This window comes from Sparus aurata, chromosome 9 (genome assembly GCF_900880675.1).
Source record: "Sparus aurata chromosome 9, fSpaAur1.1, whole genome shotgun sequence".
In the NCBI taxonomy this organism is placed as follows: Eukaryota; Metazoa; Chordata; class Actinopteri; order Spariformes; family Sparidae; genus Sparus; species Sparus aurata.
The window spans coordinates 35,268,670-35,283,819 of NC_044195.1; the positions used below are offsets into that span (position 1 = coordinate 35,268,670).

At 43.8% G+C, this 15,150-nt stretch overlaps 1 protein-coding gene across 1 annotated transcript in view; it reads left to right on the forward strand.

The window, feature by feature from the left end:
* Positions 1 to 15,150, forward strand: part of ttn.2 (titin, tandem duplicate 2) — a 189,777-nt gene that overhangs the window by 122,452 nt on the left and 52,175 nt on the right. Inside the window, exons 168-191 of the mRNA XM_030428193.1 lie at positions 370 to 557; positions 1,698 to 1,809; positions 1,938 to 2,076; positions 3,092 to 3,255; positions 3,344 to 3,495; positions 3,647 to 3,803; positions 3,962 to 4,243; positions 4,436 to 4,735; positions 5,111 to 5,404; positions 5,643 to 7,647; positions 8,026 to 8,713; positions 8,842 to 9,106; positions 9,206 to 9,532; positions 9,664 to 9,948; positions 10,070 to 10,369; positions 10,482 to 10,784; positions 10,973 to 11,248; positions 11,360 to 11,659; positions 11,754 to 12,056; positions 12,628 to 12,927; positions 13,015 to 13,302; positions 13,406 to 13,708; positions 14,115 to 14,417; positions 14,544 to 14,849. Of these exons, the coding sequence (XP_030284053.1) occupies positions 370 to 557; positions 1,698 to 1,809; positions 1,938 to 2,076; positions 3,092 to 3,255; positions 3,344 to 3,495; positions 3,647 to 3,803; positions 3,962 to 4,243; positions 4,436 to 4,735; positions 5,111 to 5,404; positions 5,643 to 7,647; positions 8,026 to 8,713; positions 8,842 to 9,106; positions 9,206 to 9,532; positions 9,664 to 9,948; positions 10,070 to 10,369; positions 10,482 to 10,784; positions 10,973 to 11,248; positions 11,360 to 11,659; positions 11,754 to 12,056; positions 12,628 to 12,927; positions 13,015 to 13,302; positions 13,406 to 13,708; positions 14,115 to 14,417; positions 14,544 to 14,849 (8,340 nt within the window). The remainder of the gene's footprint in view (positions 1 to 369; positions 558 to 1,697; positions 1,810 to 1,937; positions 2,077 to 3,091; positions 3,256 to 3,343; positions 3,496 to 3,646; positions 3,804 to 3,961; positions 4,244 to 4,435; positions 4,736 to 5,110; positions 5,405 to 5,642; positions 7,648 to 8,025; positions 8,714 to 8,841; positions 9,107 to 9,205; positions 9,533 to 9,663; positions 9,949 to 10,069; positions 10,370 to 10,481; positions 10,785 to 10,972; positions 11,249 to 11,359; positions 11,660 to 11,753; positions 12,057 to 12,627; positions 12,928 to 13,014; positions 13,303 to 13,405; positions 13,709 to 14,114; positions 14,418 to 14,543; positions 14,850 to 15,150) is intronic.

The window sequence follows — 15,150 nt, forward strand, 5'->3', positions numbered from 1 at the left end:
CCTAAGCTGAATGATTGTAAAATCAGTGTGGAGAGCATGAAAACAAATCACCTTCAGTGTACTTCTTTAGCAAGTTGTTTGGGTTATCTGGTCTAGCTTTTTCAACTTTTTGTAAAATTATATGGTGAGAACAATTACATAAAACAATACATTTTTCTCTATACTTCCAAACTCACCGACAAGTATGTATAGCTAGGGTTTAGGGAAGACACTGAAAATTAGGGGTATAATAGTTGTTGTCACTACTTTATGTACCACACTGAACGATTTTCCAGATTCTAAAACAAATGAAAATCAAGGTTAGCATATTTTTATTTTTGGTATTAAATTTATCTGGAGAGTCACCTGTATGGATGCTTCCTCCGTCAGACCGTCCTCAGCCTCCAGAGGGCCCCGTTGTGTTCAACGAGGTCTACAGGAACTACATGGTGATCTCCTGGAACCCTCCTCTGGACGACGGAGGCTGCGCCATCTCCAACTACATTATCGAGAAGAGAGACACCAACAGAGACCTGTGGATGCCCGTCACCTCTTCCTGCACCAGGACCTCCTGCAGGGTGAGCAGATCAGTGCTGAAATACTGACAGGAAAAGACAATTTAACGGGAGAAAATGTAGAGAATTTGTTGAAAGTCTGGCACATGTATTCACAATTTAGTACCAAAAATCCTGAAAGTGTCAACAAGAAAAGAGACAAATAACTGAACAACAGGTTCATAAACTGTAGATTATGTTCCAGATGCCATTTAATATATCAAAAGTTTAAAAATCCACTTGTTTAGTTTTACATAATGATACACAGTATTCTCACATGAACACACTATAAGGCTAAATGAACTACAATACATTCAGGGGCAGAGGGTAACAGTACAGGTGAATTTGTAAATGTGTTTAATAAGAGCTTTCACTATAGGAGTGCCAGTAGCTCAGTTGGTAGAGTGTGTGACCCATGTACAGAGGACTTGGATCGCTGCAGCAGTCCAGGCTTCAAGTCTGATTTGTGGCCATGTGCTGGATGTCAACCCCCTCTCTCTCATCCCGTGTCCTGTCATCTCTAAAAGTCATGTCAATAAAAAAAGTTAGAAAAAGGATATATCTCCATGAAATACCCCAAGTTGATTACTTAAATTATTGTTACTGATGTTTAGAAGTTTTCTAAATATTATGGTAAATATGCAAAATAATTTAAAATTTATTTCCAGAACAGAAATCTGAAAATTGGATAAAGTCAGGTTCAAAATGATTGTTTAATTTTGGTGACAAATAAGAGGCAAAGGTTTCACGGAATTTTTCATAGCTTTTGTTTTACTACTCCTTTAATAAACAAAAAACAATTTTTGTTTTTTAAAATTCCATACATTTTTAGATCAAAAATGGCAAATAGAGTAAAAATTACTTTCACACCTCATTTGAAAAAAAATAAAAAAATCATCTAACAAGAGATTTCAAACTTCTAAAATGTTAAATGTAAGCTGCTGTACAAGAAAATTATGTTAAAAATCGATGACATTATGATTTTAATCGGTGCTATCAGATAAAAGAAAATGAGATGATGATAAGATGAAGAATTTTAAATTTGATGTCAGTACTTTACATTTGTAGTTGTACCGATATATTTCAGTCCCACAAGGTCTTAAACACACAGTCAAAAACTTGGCTGTAACTTCTCAGTGCTAAGGAATGAGTCGGTTTCTTCAGGTGCCGAAGCTGATCGAGGGTCGTGAGTACATCATCAGGATCATGGCTCAGAACATCTACGGCATCAGTGACCCCCTGCTGTCTGCAGAGAAGAAGGCTTTAGACGTCTTCAGTAAGTCTTGACCAACACAATGGCAACTTGCAATAGGAAAAATTCATAGATGTTCAACAGAGAACAACATAGAAGTTTATACATCCCACAGTATCTGATCAGTGGTATTATGTTTGTTTTAATCGCAGAAGTGCCTGACGCTCCCAAACAGCCCACGGTGAAGGAAGTTTACCATGACTCTGCCCTCATCAGCTGGGAGCCTCCTGCCGATGGAGGAAAACCAATCACAGGCTACATTGTGGAGAGGAAGGAGACCAAGGCCAACAGGTACACAAACACTAGTGGCAGTTCTGTAGTTTTGAGGGTGAAGATTTTTTACTCGAGCACTGTAATAAGTAAAAATTTGGGGTACTAGTTGACTTATGTATTTCTATTTTCTGCTACTGTATACTTCCACTCAACTACATTATGGAGGCAAATATAGTTTTTTTTTTTACTCCACTACATGCAATTGATAAGTTGAGTTACTAGGTACTTTGCAGATTACTGAGAACCAAAGTGTTGCATCTTTTCAATTAAATGAATGTATTTATTTAATTAGCATTGATTAGTAAAAGATTCTGATATTCAGTCAAATGCCAAATATCAGATCTGATATTCACCAGATAGGGCTGGGCCTAATAATTGAATCTCCACATTTTTTACACAGAACTCGATTTATAATTTTAATAGATTTTTTTTTTTTGTCCTTCCTAAAAACAAACTACAAATGACAAAGAAATTATTCAGCGATTTGCGTTTGTTTAAATGCTTTGATCGGTAGCTGCCCCCTCCCTCTGGAACTCCCTACCCAAACACAGCAGAGCGTGTACCAACATCAATACACTCACCAAAACTCACCTTTTTAAATTTGCTTTTAATGTATAACTTGTCTCTTTCTTTACATTTTTTAGTGTGTCAAGTGTCTTTGTGTACCTGAAAAACGCTATATAAGATAAATGTATTACTATTAATATTTTGATAAATCATGCTTGAACATTTTGTGGAAATTATGTCTTAATTTGATTAACTTGAGGCTGATAATTAGTGAGCACATAGTATACAGTATATACACAGATGCAAATATATGTACAATTTACTTTTTATTATTGATACTACTATTGATATTTATGTACTACTTATGTACTATTCATATACGGAAATGTCACTCTTACCAAAGTAATATTTTAACATGATATCTTTACTTTCACTCAAGGATGTCTTTTGTGCAATGCTGATATAAAACTGAGAAAAGCAGCACCTGTCTCAGTGGCTCAAATGTTGTTAATACTTGTGGTCTCAGGTGGGTTCGCTGCAACACAGAGAGAATCTATCCAAAGGTGGAGTACTGGGTGACAGAACTGCTGCAAGGTTGTGAGTACGAGTTCAGAGTCAGTGCTGAGAATGTGGTGGGAGCCGGAGACCCAAGCCCACCATCCAAACCTGTCTTTGCCAAAGATCCCATTGGTAAGTTCACCTCTTACAAAAACATTTCATTTTGTTGCTTTTAGTGTTTTCACTCACTATAATGATTCCCCCCTGTCCTCTGTCACAGTGAAACCCAGTCCACCCGTAAACTTCCAGGCCATTGACTTCACCAAGGAGTCAGTGTCTCTGTCCTGGCAGCCGCCCACCGACACCGGCAGAGGGAAAATCTTCGGATACCTGCTGGAGTTCCAGAAAGCAGGAGAGGAAGAGTGGTCCAAGGTGAGGTGGTTGTCCAATGACCACAAAAACTAACAGGCCAATTACCATGAAATCTGCTGCCCGGAAGAGATTTATCCATTTGAATTTAATGATACAGATTATAGTCTGAGTGAAATGTAATAAGGGACTCTTGTCATGCTGCCGTCTTCAGGTGAACCAGACTCCAGACTCCTGCCAGGAGACCAAGTTTAAGGTGATCAACCTGGAAGAGGGTTCTCTGTACCGCTTCAGAGTCATGGCTGTGAACGCTGCCGGAGAGTCTGACCCTGCTTACCTGAAGGAACCAATCAGAGCACAGGACAGGCTTGGTGAGTCAGTTGTTCATATGATCTGAACCAGCTTTTTACTCTGATTTAAGAAATTCTCCATTAATCAAATGTGATATTTACAGTGTTAATGGCCAGTCAATCTCACTAAATCGTCTGTTAATGTTTCTTGTTTCTTTCTCCACCACTGTCACCATCAGAGCCCCCAGAGCTGATTCTGGATGCCGGAATGACCCGCGAGGTGAAGGCCATGGCTGGCACTCACATCACACTGATGGCCACCATCAAAGGTGCCCCATTCCCCACTGTCACCTGGAAGAAGAACGATGCAGAAGTTCCCACCAGAGCTGACATTGAGACCCACCAGGAAGGCACCAAGCTGGAGATGAGGTTCTGTAACCGTGGTGACTGTGGAGACTACACCCTAACTGTGGAGAACCCGGCTGGATCCAAGACAGCCACCTGCACAGTGCTAGTCCTCGGTAAGAATGACACAAAGGTTTCAAGTTTGAATATATGAGGATGATTCTACACTTTTGTATCTGAACAGTAAAGTGAGGATAGTCAGACTTCACTGGGACTGATGTGATATTACATTAATTCCATTTTGTATTTGGCTCCAATAGAAAGTCAAATTCAACAGTATTGTGATGATACTCAAATGCTTCCTTTAGACAAACCTGGTCCAATCCAGCACCTCCGGGTTTCTGACGTCAGAAGTGACTCCGCCTACCTGTCCTGGAAGGACCCAGAGGACAATGGTGGTACTCGAATCACTAACTTCGTAGTGGAGAAAAAAGACACAGCATCCACTCAGTGGGTCCCTGTCTGCTCCACGTCCAAGAAACGCAGTATGATGCTGAAGCACCTGATGGAGGGCACATCCTACTCATTTAGAGTTGCTGCTGAGAACCAGTACGGCCGCAGTGAATTCGTTGAGATGCCAAAGGCCATCAAGGCAATGAACCCACTTTGTAAGTAATAGCACAGCAAATACTCCGTCAGCAGATTAATGTGTATTATGATGTACTTAAGGCTGATTTATGTTTTAACGTACAAGAACAAATACAAAGAAAATATGTATTAGATAAACATTTTCAGGGGAGTGCAACAACAGAACAAAACAGACATTTTAGGACACATATTTGGGTATTTTCACCGTTTGGTAAAGATTTTTCAGATTTCCACGAAATCGTAGATTCTTGTGCCAACATTTTCAATGGATTTTCCTTCTTAAATGTATTTGTTATGCAAAAAGCAAACCTATTGTGAATCAGTAGCTAGGAAGGTGCAGTGTATGTTGTTAATGCTCAAAGTCTAATCACTCTAATCGCATTGTCTCTTTTTAGTCCCCCCTGGCCCTCCTAAAGACCTGCACCATGACGACGTGGACAAGACTGAGGTATGGTTGGTCTGGAACTGGCCCGACCGCAATGGAGGAAGTGAGATCACAGGTTTCCTGGTGGAGTATCAGGAAGAGGGAGAGAGGGAGTGGGACGAATGGAAAACTGTCAGCATCCCTGAGAGTCATGTGACTGGCCTGGAGGAAGGAAAGACCTACCGATTCAGAGTGAGAGCTGAGAACGCCATTGGCCTCAGCAGACCCGATACAACCGTGCCTATCCTCTGCCAGGAGAAACTGGGTGAGATCCATGAAAGAACAAAAAACATACTCTACTAATCTAATTTTTCATCTTATATTCTCAATTTAAATTCACCAATCTTTTCTGTAAAATTTACATTGGTGCTCAGAGCAAATAATGCCATAGATTCAACTCTATTTGGTAACTGTTGGTCAGTTAACAGAGGTTATATCTCGGTGTGTTTGAACATAATGACTGTGGTAGCACATTGTAACGTCCTCTGTCTGCATGTCCACAGTGCCTCCAGTTGTTGAGGTTGATGTTAAGTTCACTGAAGGCATCATCGTTAAGGCCGGCACCACCATCAGGCTGCCAGCTATCATGAGAGGAATACCCATTCCTACTGCTAAGTGGGCCATCGAAGGAGAGGAAATTACCAGCGAGGGCAATGTCAAGATTGACACTGACAACTTCTCAACTGTGCTCAGCATCAATGAGTGCACCAGGAACCACACTGGCACCTACCTGCTTACTGTGGCCAACCCGGCTGGAACCAAGACAGTGGCCTTGAATGTCACTGTCCTGGATGTGCCCGCTGCTCCTATTGGACCTATTGAGATCCTGGAGGTCACTCCAGACTCCATGATGATTGAATGGCGCCCTCCAAAAGATGACGGCGGTAGCCCTATTACCGGCTACATTGTAGAGAAGAGAGAGTCCAACAAGGAGACCTGGGGAGGTGTAAGCTCTGGAAGCCTCGCTACTGGTCTCAACATCAGCCGCCTGCAGAGGGGAGCGGAGTATGTCGTACGTATCCGTGCTGAGAACAAGATGGGTATTGGCGCTCCTCTGGAGAGCAAGCCTACTGTTGCTGAGCACTCCTTCATGCCACCCAGCCCACCTGGTAAACCACAATCCTCTGATATCGCAGAGGATGCAGTTACGCTCAGCTGGACCATGCCCCTGTCTGATGGTGGCAGCCAGATCACTGGCTACATCATTGAGCGCAGACACCTGGGAGGAAAATGGATCCGTGTCAACAAGAAACCCTACAAGGACATGAAGTACAGAGTCCTTGGCCTGTTCGAGGGCAGTGAGTATGAGTTCAGAGTGTTTGCTGAGAACATTGCTGGCTACAGTGGCCCCTCTCCCATCTCCGACCCCTGCAAGCCCTGCAGGCCCATCACTGTTCCCAGCCACCCCATCAATCCCAAAGTTAAGGATTACAGCAAGAACACAGCTGACCTTGTGTGGACTAAACCCACAAAAGATGGAGGCAGTCCCATCCTGGGGTACACTGTGGAAATGAAGAAGGCGGACACTGAAGAATGGAAAAAAGTGAACTTAGATGACTTCATAAAACTGTGTGCCTACAGGGTGAAAGGTCTAGAAGAAGGTGTGACCTACAAATTCAGAGTCTATGCCTCAAACATGATTGGAGATGGAGAGTCCAGAGAAATACCAGAGTCTATCACTGCTCAGGATATCCTCATCCCCCCAGAGATTGAGATGGAGGCCACCTGCCGTGAGCGTGTCACTGTGCGAGCTGGACACAACATCAACATCATCGGTTACATCAAAGCCCGTCCTGATGCTGAAGTGCTTTGGTCTAAGGAGGAGAACATTCTGGAGAGCAGCAAACGTATAACTATCATTCAGAACTTCCCTGTTGTCCACCTGAAGATCAAGGAGGCCACAAGAGCTGACCATGGCAAATACACCTTGAAGGCTTCAAATGAGGGAGGTGAGGCCTCTTGCACCATCACAGTAAATGTGTTAGACAGACCCAGCCATTGCCAGAATCTACACATAACTTATGCCACCAAAGACTCATGCATGATCAACTGGGAGGCGCCAAAGGACAACGGTGGATCTGAGATCACCAACTACATTGTGGAGTGCCGTGAGCCCAGCATTAGCATGTGGTCCATGGTTTCCTCCAACTGCACCAATCGCAAGATCAAAACCAAGTTGATGGAGGGACATGAGTATCTGTTCCGTGTCTGTGCTGTGAACAAGATTGGACTGGGACCCTCTGTGGAGACCAAGACCCCTCTGCTGGCCATTGACCCCCTCGAGAAGCCTGGTGAGCCTGAGAACTTCAAAGCCAGTGACATTGGTAAGCACCATGTCCATCTGACATGGAGGAGGCCTGACTATGATGGTGGCAGCCCCAACCTATCCTACAACCTTGAGTGCAAAGCCAAAGATGCTGAGGAGTGGCAGAAACTCACCACCGGCACTCACACTGACACCTTCTTCCTGGCTGACAAATGCACAGAGAACCAGACATACACCTTCAGGCAAGTTACTATATATCATATTTTGGTAAGCCTTTCTTTTACTGTTCCCTAATTAACCAGGTATTTACCTGGTAAATTCATGGTAACACAAAAGTGTTACTACGTAATAAGCAATGGTCATAAGAAGGTTAGTTACTAGCTATTTACCCAGTAAATATATGGTAACAAATATGTGTTACTAGGTATTGTATTTACTTTCTTATTACCGTTGGGAATTACCTAGTAACACTTTTGTGTTACCATGAATTTACCAGGTAAATACCTGGTAATTAGAGGACTGTAAAAGAAAGGCTTACCCATATTTCATGTGTTCTTTGAGTATTGCTCAATAATATGTAAGTTACTTACAAATAACTATGCTTATCATTTGTTATCCAGGGTGCAGACTGTCAATGAGGGAGGTGAGAGTGGTTGGGTGAAGCTTGCAGATATTCTGGTGAAGGAGGACATCCAGAAGCCTGTCATTGACCTCAAGCTAGCAGGAACTTTGACAGTGATGGTTGGAGAATCAGTGAGAATGGAGGCCGCCCTGAGAGGAAAGCCCCAGCCAGAGGTCAAATGGTTGAAAGACAAGGCTGTTGGGGACAACCCCAGACTCAGCTATGAGACTGGCCCTGACTACTCCAAGTTCCTCATGACCAAGTCCAGACGTAGTGACACTGGAAAGTATATCATTACTGCCACCAACTCAGCTGGTACATTCACAGCATATGCCAACGTTAATGTCTTGGATGTCCCTGGCCCGGTGAGGAACCTCAGGATTACTGGCCTCGGATCCGACAAGTGCAGGGTGGTGTGGGATGCTCCAGAGGATGAAGGAGGTTGTGAGGTAGACAGCTACATCCTGGAGAAATGTGAGACAAGGAGGATGGTCTGGTCTACATATTCAGCCTCTGTTGTCACACCATACTGTAATGTCACTCGTTTGGTGGAGGGCAATGAGTACATCTTCAGAGTGAGGGCTGAAAACAAGATGGGAACAGGCCCTGCTATGGAGAGCAAGCCTGTAACAGTCAAGACTCAGTTCAGCAAACCTGGACCTCCTGATGCCCCTGATGTCTCCAAGGCAAGAAAAAGACTCCCCTATTCATAGATTTTTTAACAATGAGCTCTCTTACCATGTACCGAGCATACAACCTAGTTGTAAAAACAAGTTTCTCTGTTTCTAACACTGTTAATATTTTTGTGATCCAGGTGAGTAAAGATGAGATGACAGTTGTCTGGGCTCCTCCTGAGAATGATGGAGGAAAGTCGATTACTGGCTACATCCTCGAGAGGAAAGAGAAGAGGGCGGTACGCTGGGTGCCATGCACCAAGAGCCCCATCTCTGAGAGACGCATGAAAGTCACCAACCTGATTCCCAACCATGAATACCAGTTCAGAGTGAAGGCTGAGAATGAGGTTGGCCTTGGAGAGCCCAGCAAACCCTGCAGACCAGTTGCAGCTAAAGATCCCATTGGTAAGTGTCTAGTTACTGTCAGAGTTTAGGCAGAGTTTCACTGCCTCGTGCCTGTATTTTAGTATTTGTAAAAATGTGTTTCACTGTCTCTTCCTGCAGAACCCCCTGGCCCCCCTGCAGGCCTGAAGGTGGGTGACAGCACCAAGACCTCCATCACCCTATCCTGGTCTAAACCTGTGTACGATGGTGGCGCTCCCATCATTAATTACAGCCTGGACATGAGGCTGAAAAGCGAGGCAGACCCTGAAAAGCCCACAGAGGGCTGGAAGAGAATTGATACCCATGGCCCATTGGTGCTCACAGAGTTTACCATTAGTCAGCTGGATGAGAAGCTGGAGTATGAATTCAAGGTGTCTGCCCAAAACCAGGTGGGCTGGGGACGCCATGCTTACTTGAAGGAGGCTGTGTCCCCCAAGGAGATCCTGGGTGAGAATGAACAGCTACTAAAGCCAACAAAGAACATACCTTAATACTTTCATTGTATTACATAAGGTGGCAGTAGTAGTAAATATTACAATGTTCTAATAATCTTAACATCAATTTTTCTCTGACAACAGAGGCTCCAGAGATCGACCTGGATGCCAGTCTGAGGAAAGGTCTGGCTGTCAGGGCCGGCTGTCCGATCAGGCTTTTCGCTGTGATCAGAGGAAGGCCTGCCCCGAAGGTTACTTGGAAGCGCTTGGGTGTGGACAATGTAATCCGCCGAGGCCATGTGGACCAGGTTGACACCATGTCCTTCCTGGTCATCCCTGAGAGCACCAGAGAGGACTCTGGGAGATACTCCCTGACTCTGTCCAACTCTGCTGGAGAGAAAGCTGTGTTCGTCCGTGTCAAAGTCCTCGGTGAGACACAGAAAAATTATGACACAATTCATTTTGACAGCACTTTTTAAAAAGTAGCAACAGTTTTCACTGGTAAGGAAACTGTACTGTCATAATGATTTTTTAAATTCATTGTTAACAGATACTCCCGGTCCCGTTGGTGGCCTCGAGGCAACCAACATCACCAAGACCACAGCTCAGCTGTCCTGGTTGCCACCAGAGAATGACGGTGGCAGCCCCATCCTCAACTACATTGTGGAGAAACGTGAGGTGGATAGGAAGACCTGGACTAAGTGCATAGAGGACCTGAAGAAGACCAGCTTCAAGGTGACCAACATGACGCCTGGAATTGAGTACTATTTCAGAGTCATGGCCTGCAACAAGTACGGCATTGGAGTTCCACAGGACTCACCCAAGTCATACCTGGCTGTTGATCCTATCAGTGAGTGTCACCAGAGACTGTCTGAATAAAGTTTAGCATGCCATTCCCTGTGTTCATCCAACTTTTTTTTTATTTTTCATTCCTCCTAACACTTATTGTTTGATGCATTCAGGTGAGCCAGACCCTCCAAAGAAGATGGACGTGTTGGAGATCACCAAGAACAGCGCCACACTGGGCTGGCTGAAGCCACTCAGAGATGGAGGGGCCAAAATCAACGGTTATGTTGTGGACTACCAGGAGGAGGGTGCGACAGAGGACAAGTGGACACCTTACTCTGTGGTCAAAGACCTGACCATTGTGGTGGTTGGTCTGAAAGAAGGAAAGAAGTACAAGTTCAGAGTGGCAGCCAGAAACTCAGTGGGAGTTAGCCTGGCCCGAGAGGCAGAGGGAGTGTTTGAGGTCAAGGAACAACTCAGTAAGTGGACTGGCCTCAATGGTCTACCTTAGGTTATACTAACCGATTTGTAGTACCTGAAATATTTCACTTTGAAGCTACAACAATACATTTACTAATTATTTATTATTCCTGATGAATTAAATAAAAAGACTAAAATAATCTGCTTAATCACTGAAGTAACTCTTTGTGTTTCTTCTTTCCCCCAGTGGCTCCTAAAGTCATCATGCCTGACATTGTGACAGTCAGAGCTGGAACCAAGATGGTGGTTGAGGCCATTGTGGCAGGTAAACCTGCACCCTTCTGCAAGTGGAAGCAGGGAAGTGAGGATGTGCTCACTTCTGATCGCCTGTCCGTCGTAAAGACGCTGACGACCTGCACGCTTATCATTAAGAACGTGACCAGAAAGGACAGTGGCTACTATAGCCTGTCAGCAGAGAACAGCACCGGCAAGATCAACCAGATCCTCAGAGTCGTTGTCATGGGTCAGTTTAAAAATACATGCTGTTTAAGATACTGGTTCTAAATTGAAAATATACTTAAAAGAATTGTTGATTTAGTGTGTCGCTAATGAGTCACCTGCCGTGTCTCTACAGACATCCCCGGACCACCTGGAGCTCCTCTGGAAATCACTGAACAGGACATTGATGCCTGTACGCTGCTCTGGAACTCCCCACCAGAGGATGGTGGCAGCAATATCACCAACTATATTGTAGAGAAATGTGATGTCAGCCAGGGTGACTGGCTCATTGTGTCCTCATCCTGCACCAAAACCAGCTTTAGAATGACCAAGCTGACGCCTGGCAAAGAATATGGCTTCCGAGTCCGTGCTGAGAACAGGTTTGGCATCTCCGAGCCCATCTACTCTGAGAAGATGATCGCCAGATATCCATTTGGTGAGTCTACAGTTCATTTCATTTTCAACTCAATTACTGGAAACCATTATGAGCAATAGTCACTGTCTGATAACTTTTCTGTTTTTTCCTTAAGATCCTCCTAGCGAGCCCATAAACCTCCAGATCAACAAGGTCAGCAAGGACTTTGTGATCCTGTCATGGGAGCGTCCAAGCAGCGATGGAGGCTCCCCCCTCACTGGATATTGCATTGAAAAGAAGGAAAGGAATAGCCTTCTGTGGGTCAAGGCCAATGAGTCCATGGTCAAAGCCACACAGTACACTTGCACCGGCCTAATTGAGGGTCTGGAATACACCTTTAGGGTGTCTGCACTCAACATGGCCGGTCAGGGCAAACCTTGCAAACAGACAGACTTTATCACCACCAGGAATGCTGTTGGTAAGAACATGTTCCTTAACTTGATTATGACATCCTATTGTAACGTTTTAAAAAGTTTTAGTTTTGTGGTGATGCCCAATTGGAAGTGGAATTTACCCTTCCAAGTGAGCCAAATTCACTCCAAAACATAATTGAGATCAAGAGAATGTGTTTTCAATACACAAGAAAACAAAACTTAAATCATCTTTTACCCTAGTCCTCTGCAACATTCTGAACATTTTCATTTTTCTCAACAGTTTCTTTGAGTAACTTAATCAAATCCCCCCCAAATTATTTGACTTTATTTTTTGCAATAAAAATGGAAATCGTATGTTAAGTAAAAAGTATGAGCATAATTTCTTGTCCTGGGATAATGAAATTATGACACAATCTTAAGGTGACTGAACAGAAGCCTTGGTATTGAAGTTATTTTTTAAATAGGGCTTTTATTTGACTGATCTGTTTGAACGCATTTTGCTAAATTAGAAATCGAGTTTTCAGGCCAACCACGTTAGTTCTGGATCACTCAACCTCAACCTTCTCTCTTGTTCAGACAGCATAATTTAGTTGACGATCCTTTGTTTCCATCCAGACCAACCAGGTAAACCCGAGCCCATGGATGTGACGAAGAATTCTGTCTCATTGGTCTGGAGCCGTCCCAAGCATGATGGTGGCAGCAAGCTGATTGGTTACTACATGGAATACACAAAGCTTCCAGAGGAGAAGTGGACACGCTGCAATGCCAACTGTATGAACATCCAGACTGAGAGTTACGTGGTGACCGGCCTGCAGGAGGGCGCACAGTACCAGTTCAGAGTCATCGCTAAGACCGCTATCAACATCAGCCTACCGTCCGAGCTGTCCGATCCCATCCCTGTCATTGCAGAGAATGGTACAGCTAAACACCGAAAAGAAAAATATGATCAACAAATTATGGACAAAATAATGATTATTCTCTTTCTTCTCTTCTCCTGTGCAGTTCCTCCTCGTGTGGATCTGGGCGTCAACATGAAGAACCTGATCGTGATTAAAGCTGGAGAGAATGTCGCCCTGGATGCTGTGGTGTTCGGCAAGCCACTGCCCAAGGTGAGCTGGAAGAGAGACGGAGTGCCTCTGGTCCTTGCTGAGGGAATGAAGATGGTCCAGAAGAAACATGTCCATGTGCTTGAGCTCTACTCCGTCACGAGGAGGGAGACTGGAGACTACACCATCATAGCTGAGAACGCCAGTGGAAGCAAGTACGCTTCTATCAAGGTCAAGGTTCTAGGTAAGTTAGATTTACTATATTTTAATTTTAGTATTTTGTCTGTGCAAGCATTTTTTGTGTATCAAAAAACAAAGATGCCAACCTCCCACCTTTTCCCCTGCAGATAGACCAGGGCCTCCAGCCTCAGTAAAAGCTGCTAAGGTCTTTGCCGATCGCGTTAAGCTGCGATGGGAGCCTCCACTTGCAGATGGTGGTTCTGAAATCACCAACTACATCATAGAGAAGCGTGAGACCAGCAGGGCCAACTGGGCACTTGTCAGCTCCAATATCCATGGACATCTCACAGACTGTTCAGTGGAAAAACTCATTGAAGGGCATGAGTACCAATTCAGGGTCAGTGCTGAGAACCAGTATGGTGTTGGAGACCCCAAAATGACCGACGGCATCATGGTCAAGAACCCGTATGGTAAGTTAAGACTGCTATAGCTGAAGTGCCCTGAGCTGCAGTTTCTTTAGCTGCCACTGGGTAAAAATGTTTTAAACTGTTGCTGCACTTAAATAAAAAAAATATTTACACACAAAAAAATATGCTTTAGGTTAGAATAGGAAAAATGTAGATGATTAAAACTGTTGACATACATTTCAATTGTTCTATTCCCTTAAGGGTATAATTTGAAAAACAAAAATCTATTTTTAATCTTATGATCCAACATCCAACATCTAATTTGAGCAATTAAAATGTTATGAGGAATGGCCAATGATTCAGCAACCCAGTATTTAATCATGTAACATGATCAGCAAGATATTGAATGCTTATGAGATAAGATGACCTCAAACACTGATCAGAGATTGTCATGGATCTCTTCCTTCAGATGTTCCTGGTCCATGTGACCCGCCTGTCATTACCAACATTACTAAAAACTCCATGACAGTAAGCTGGAAGGCCCCAGCCAACGACGGTAAAGCCACCATCCTGGGCTACATGGTGGAGAAACGTGAAGCCACGGAGCTTACCTGGGCCAAGGTCAACCGTCGGCCAGTCATCGACAGAACTATTAAAGCAACTCAGCTTACTGAGGGCTCCGAGTACGAGTTTAGAGTGATTGCCATGAACAAAGCTGGTCTGGGCAAACCTAGCGACGCATCCAATGCTGCACTGGCTGTTGACCCTGTCTGTGAGTATCAGTTTCAAAAATCACTTCTAAAAAGTGAAGCAAAAAATGCTTCAAACATACATGGTTGCCACATTATTTTCCACTAAATCTGAAAATAATTACAAATGTGTCACTGTAATTCTCCAGATCCTCCCGGACCACCTGCCTTCCCCAAGGTGGTCGACTCCACCAAGAGCTCCATCAGCCTTAGCTGGACTAAACCAGCATACGACGGTGGCTGTGAGATCATCGGCTACCTAGTTGAGTGTAAGCGAGCTGAAGCTGAGGATTGGAATAAGTGCAACGTCCCAAAGAAGCTCCAGGCCACCAAATTCCTGATGACTGGCCTGATGGACAACACTGAGTACCAGTTCAGAGTAACCGCCGTCAACAAGATTGGCTACAGTGAGCCCAGCGAAGTTCCTGGAAACCACATGGCCAAGGATATCTTAAGTATGCTACAACTGTCCGTACAACATTCAATAAATCATGTAATAAAATTGGCAATAACAGGCTAATTAGGACTGTTTATCATATAAGCTACTGTTTAAAACCTGCTAACCATTATCACATTAGTAAAAGATCTATTAAAAAAGCCTACCCATCGTAAAAATACATGAAAACATTGATGACTCATGATTTTTTTAATTTAGCTAACTTAGCGAACTATCAAAACTCACTAAAGTTGAGCTTCTTCAGCGAACAATTGCCTTCTACTTGACACACTACACTCTAGCATTATAGATATGTGGTA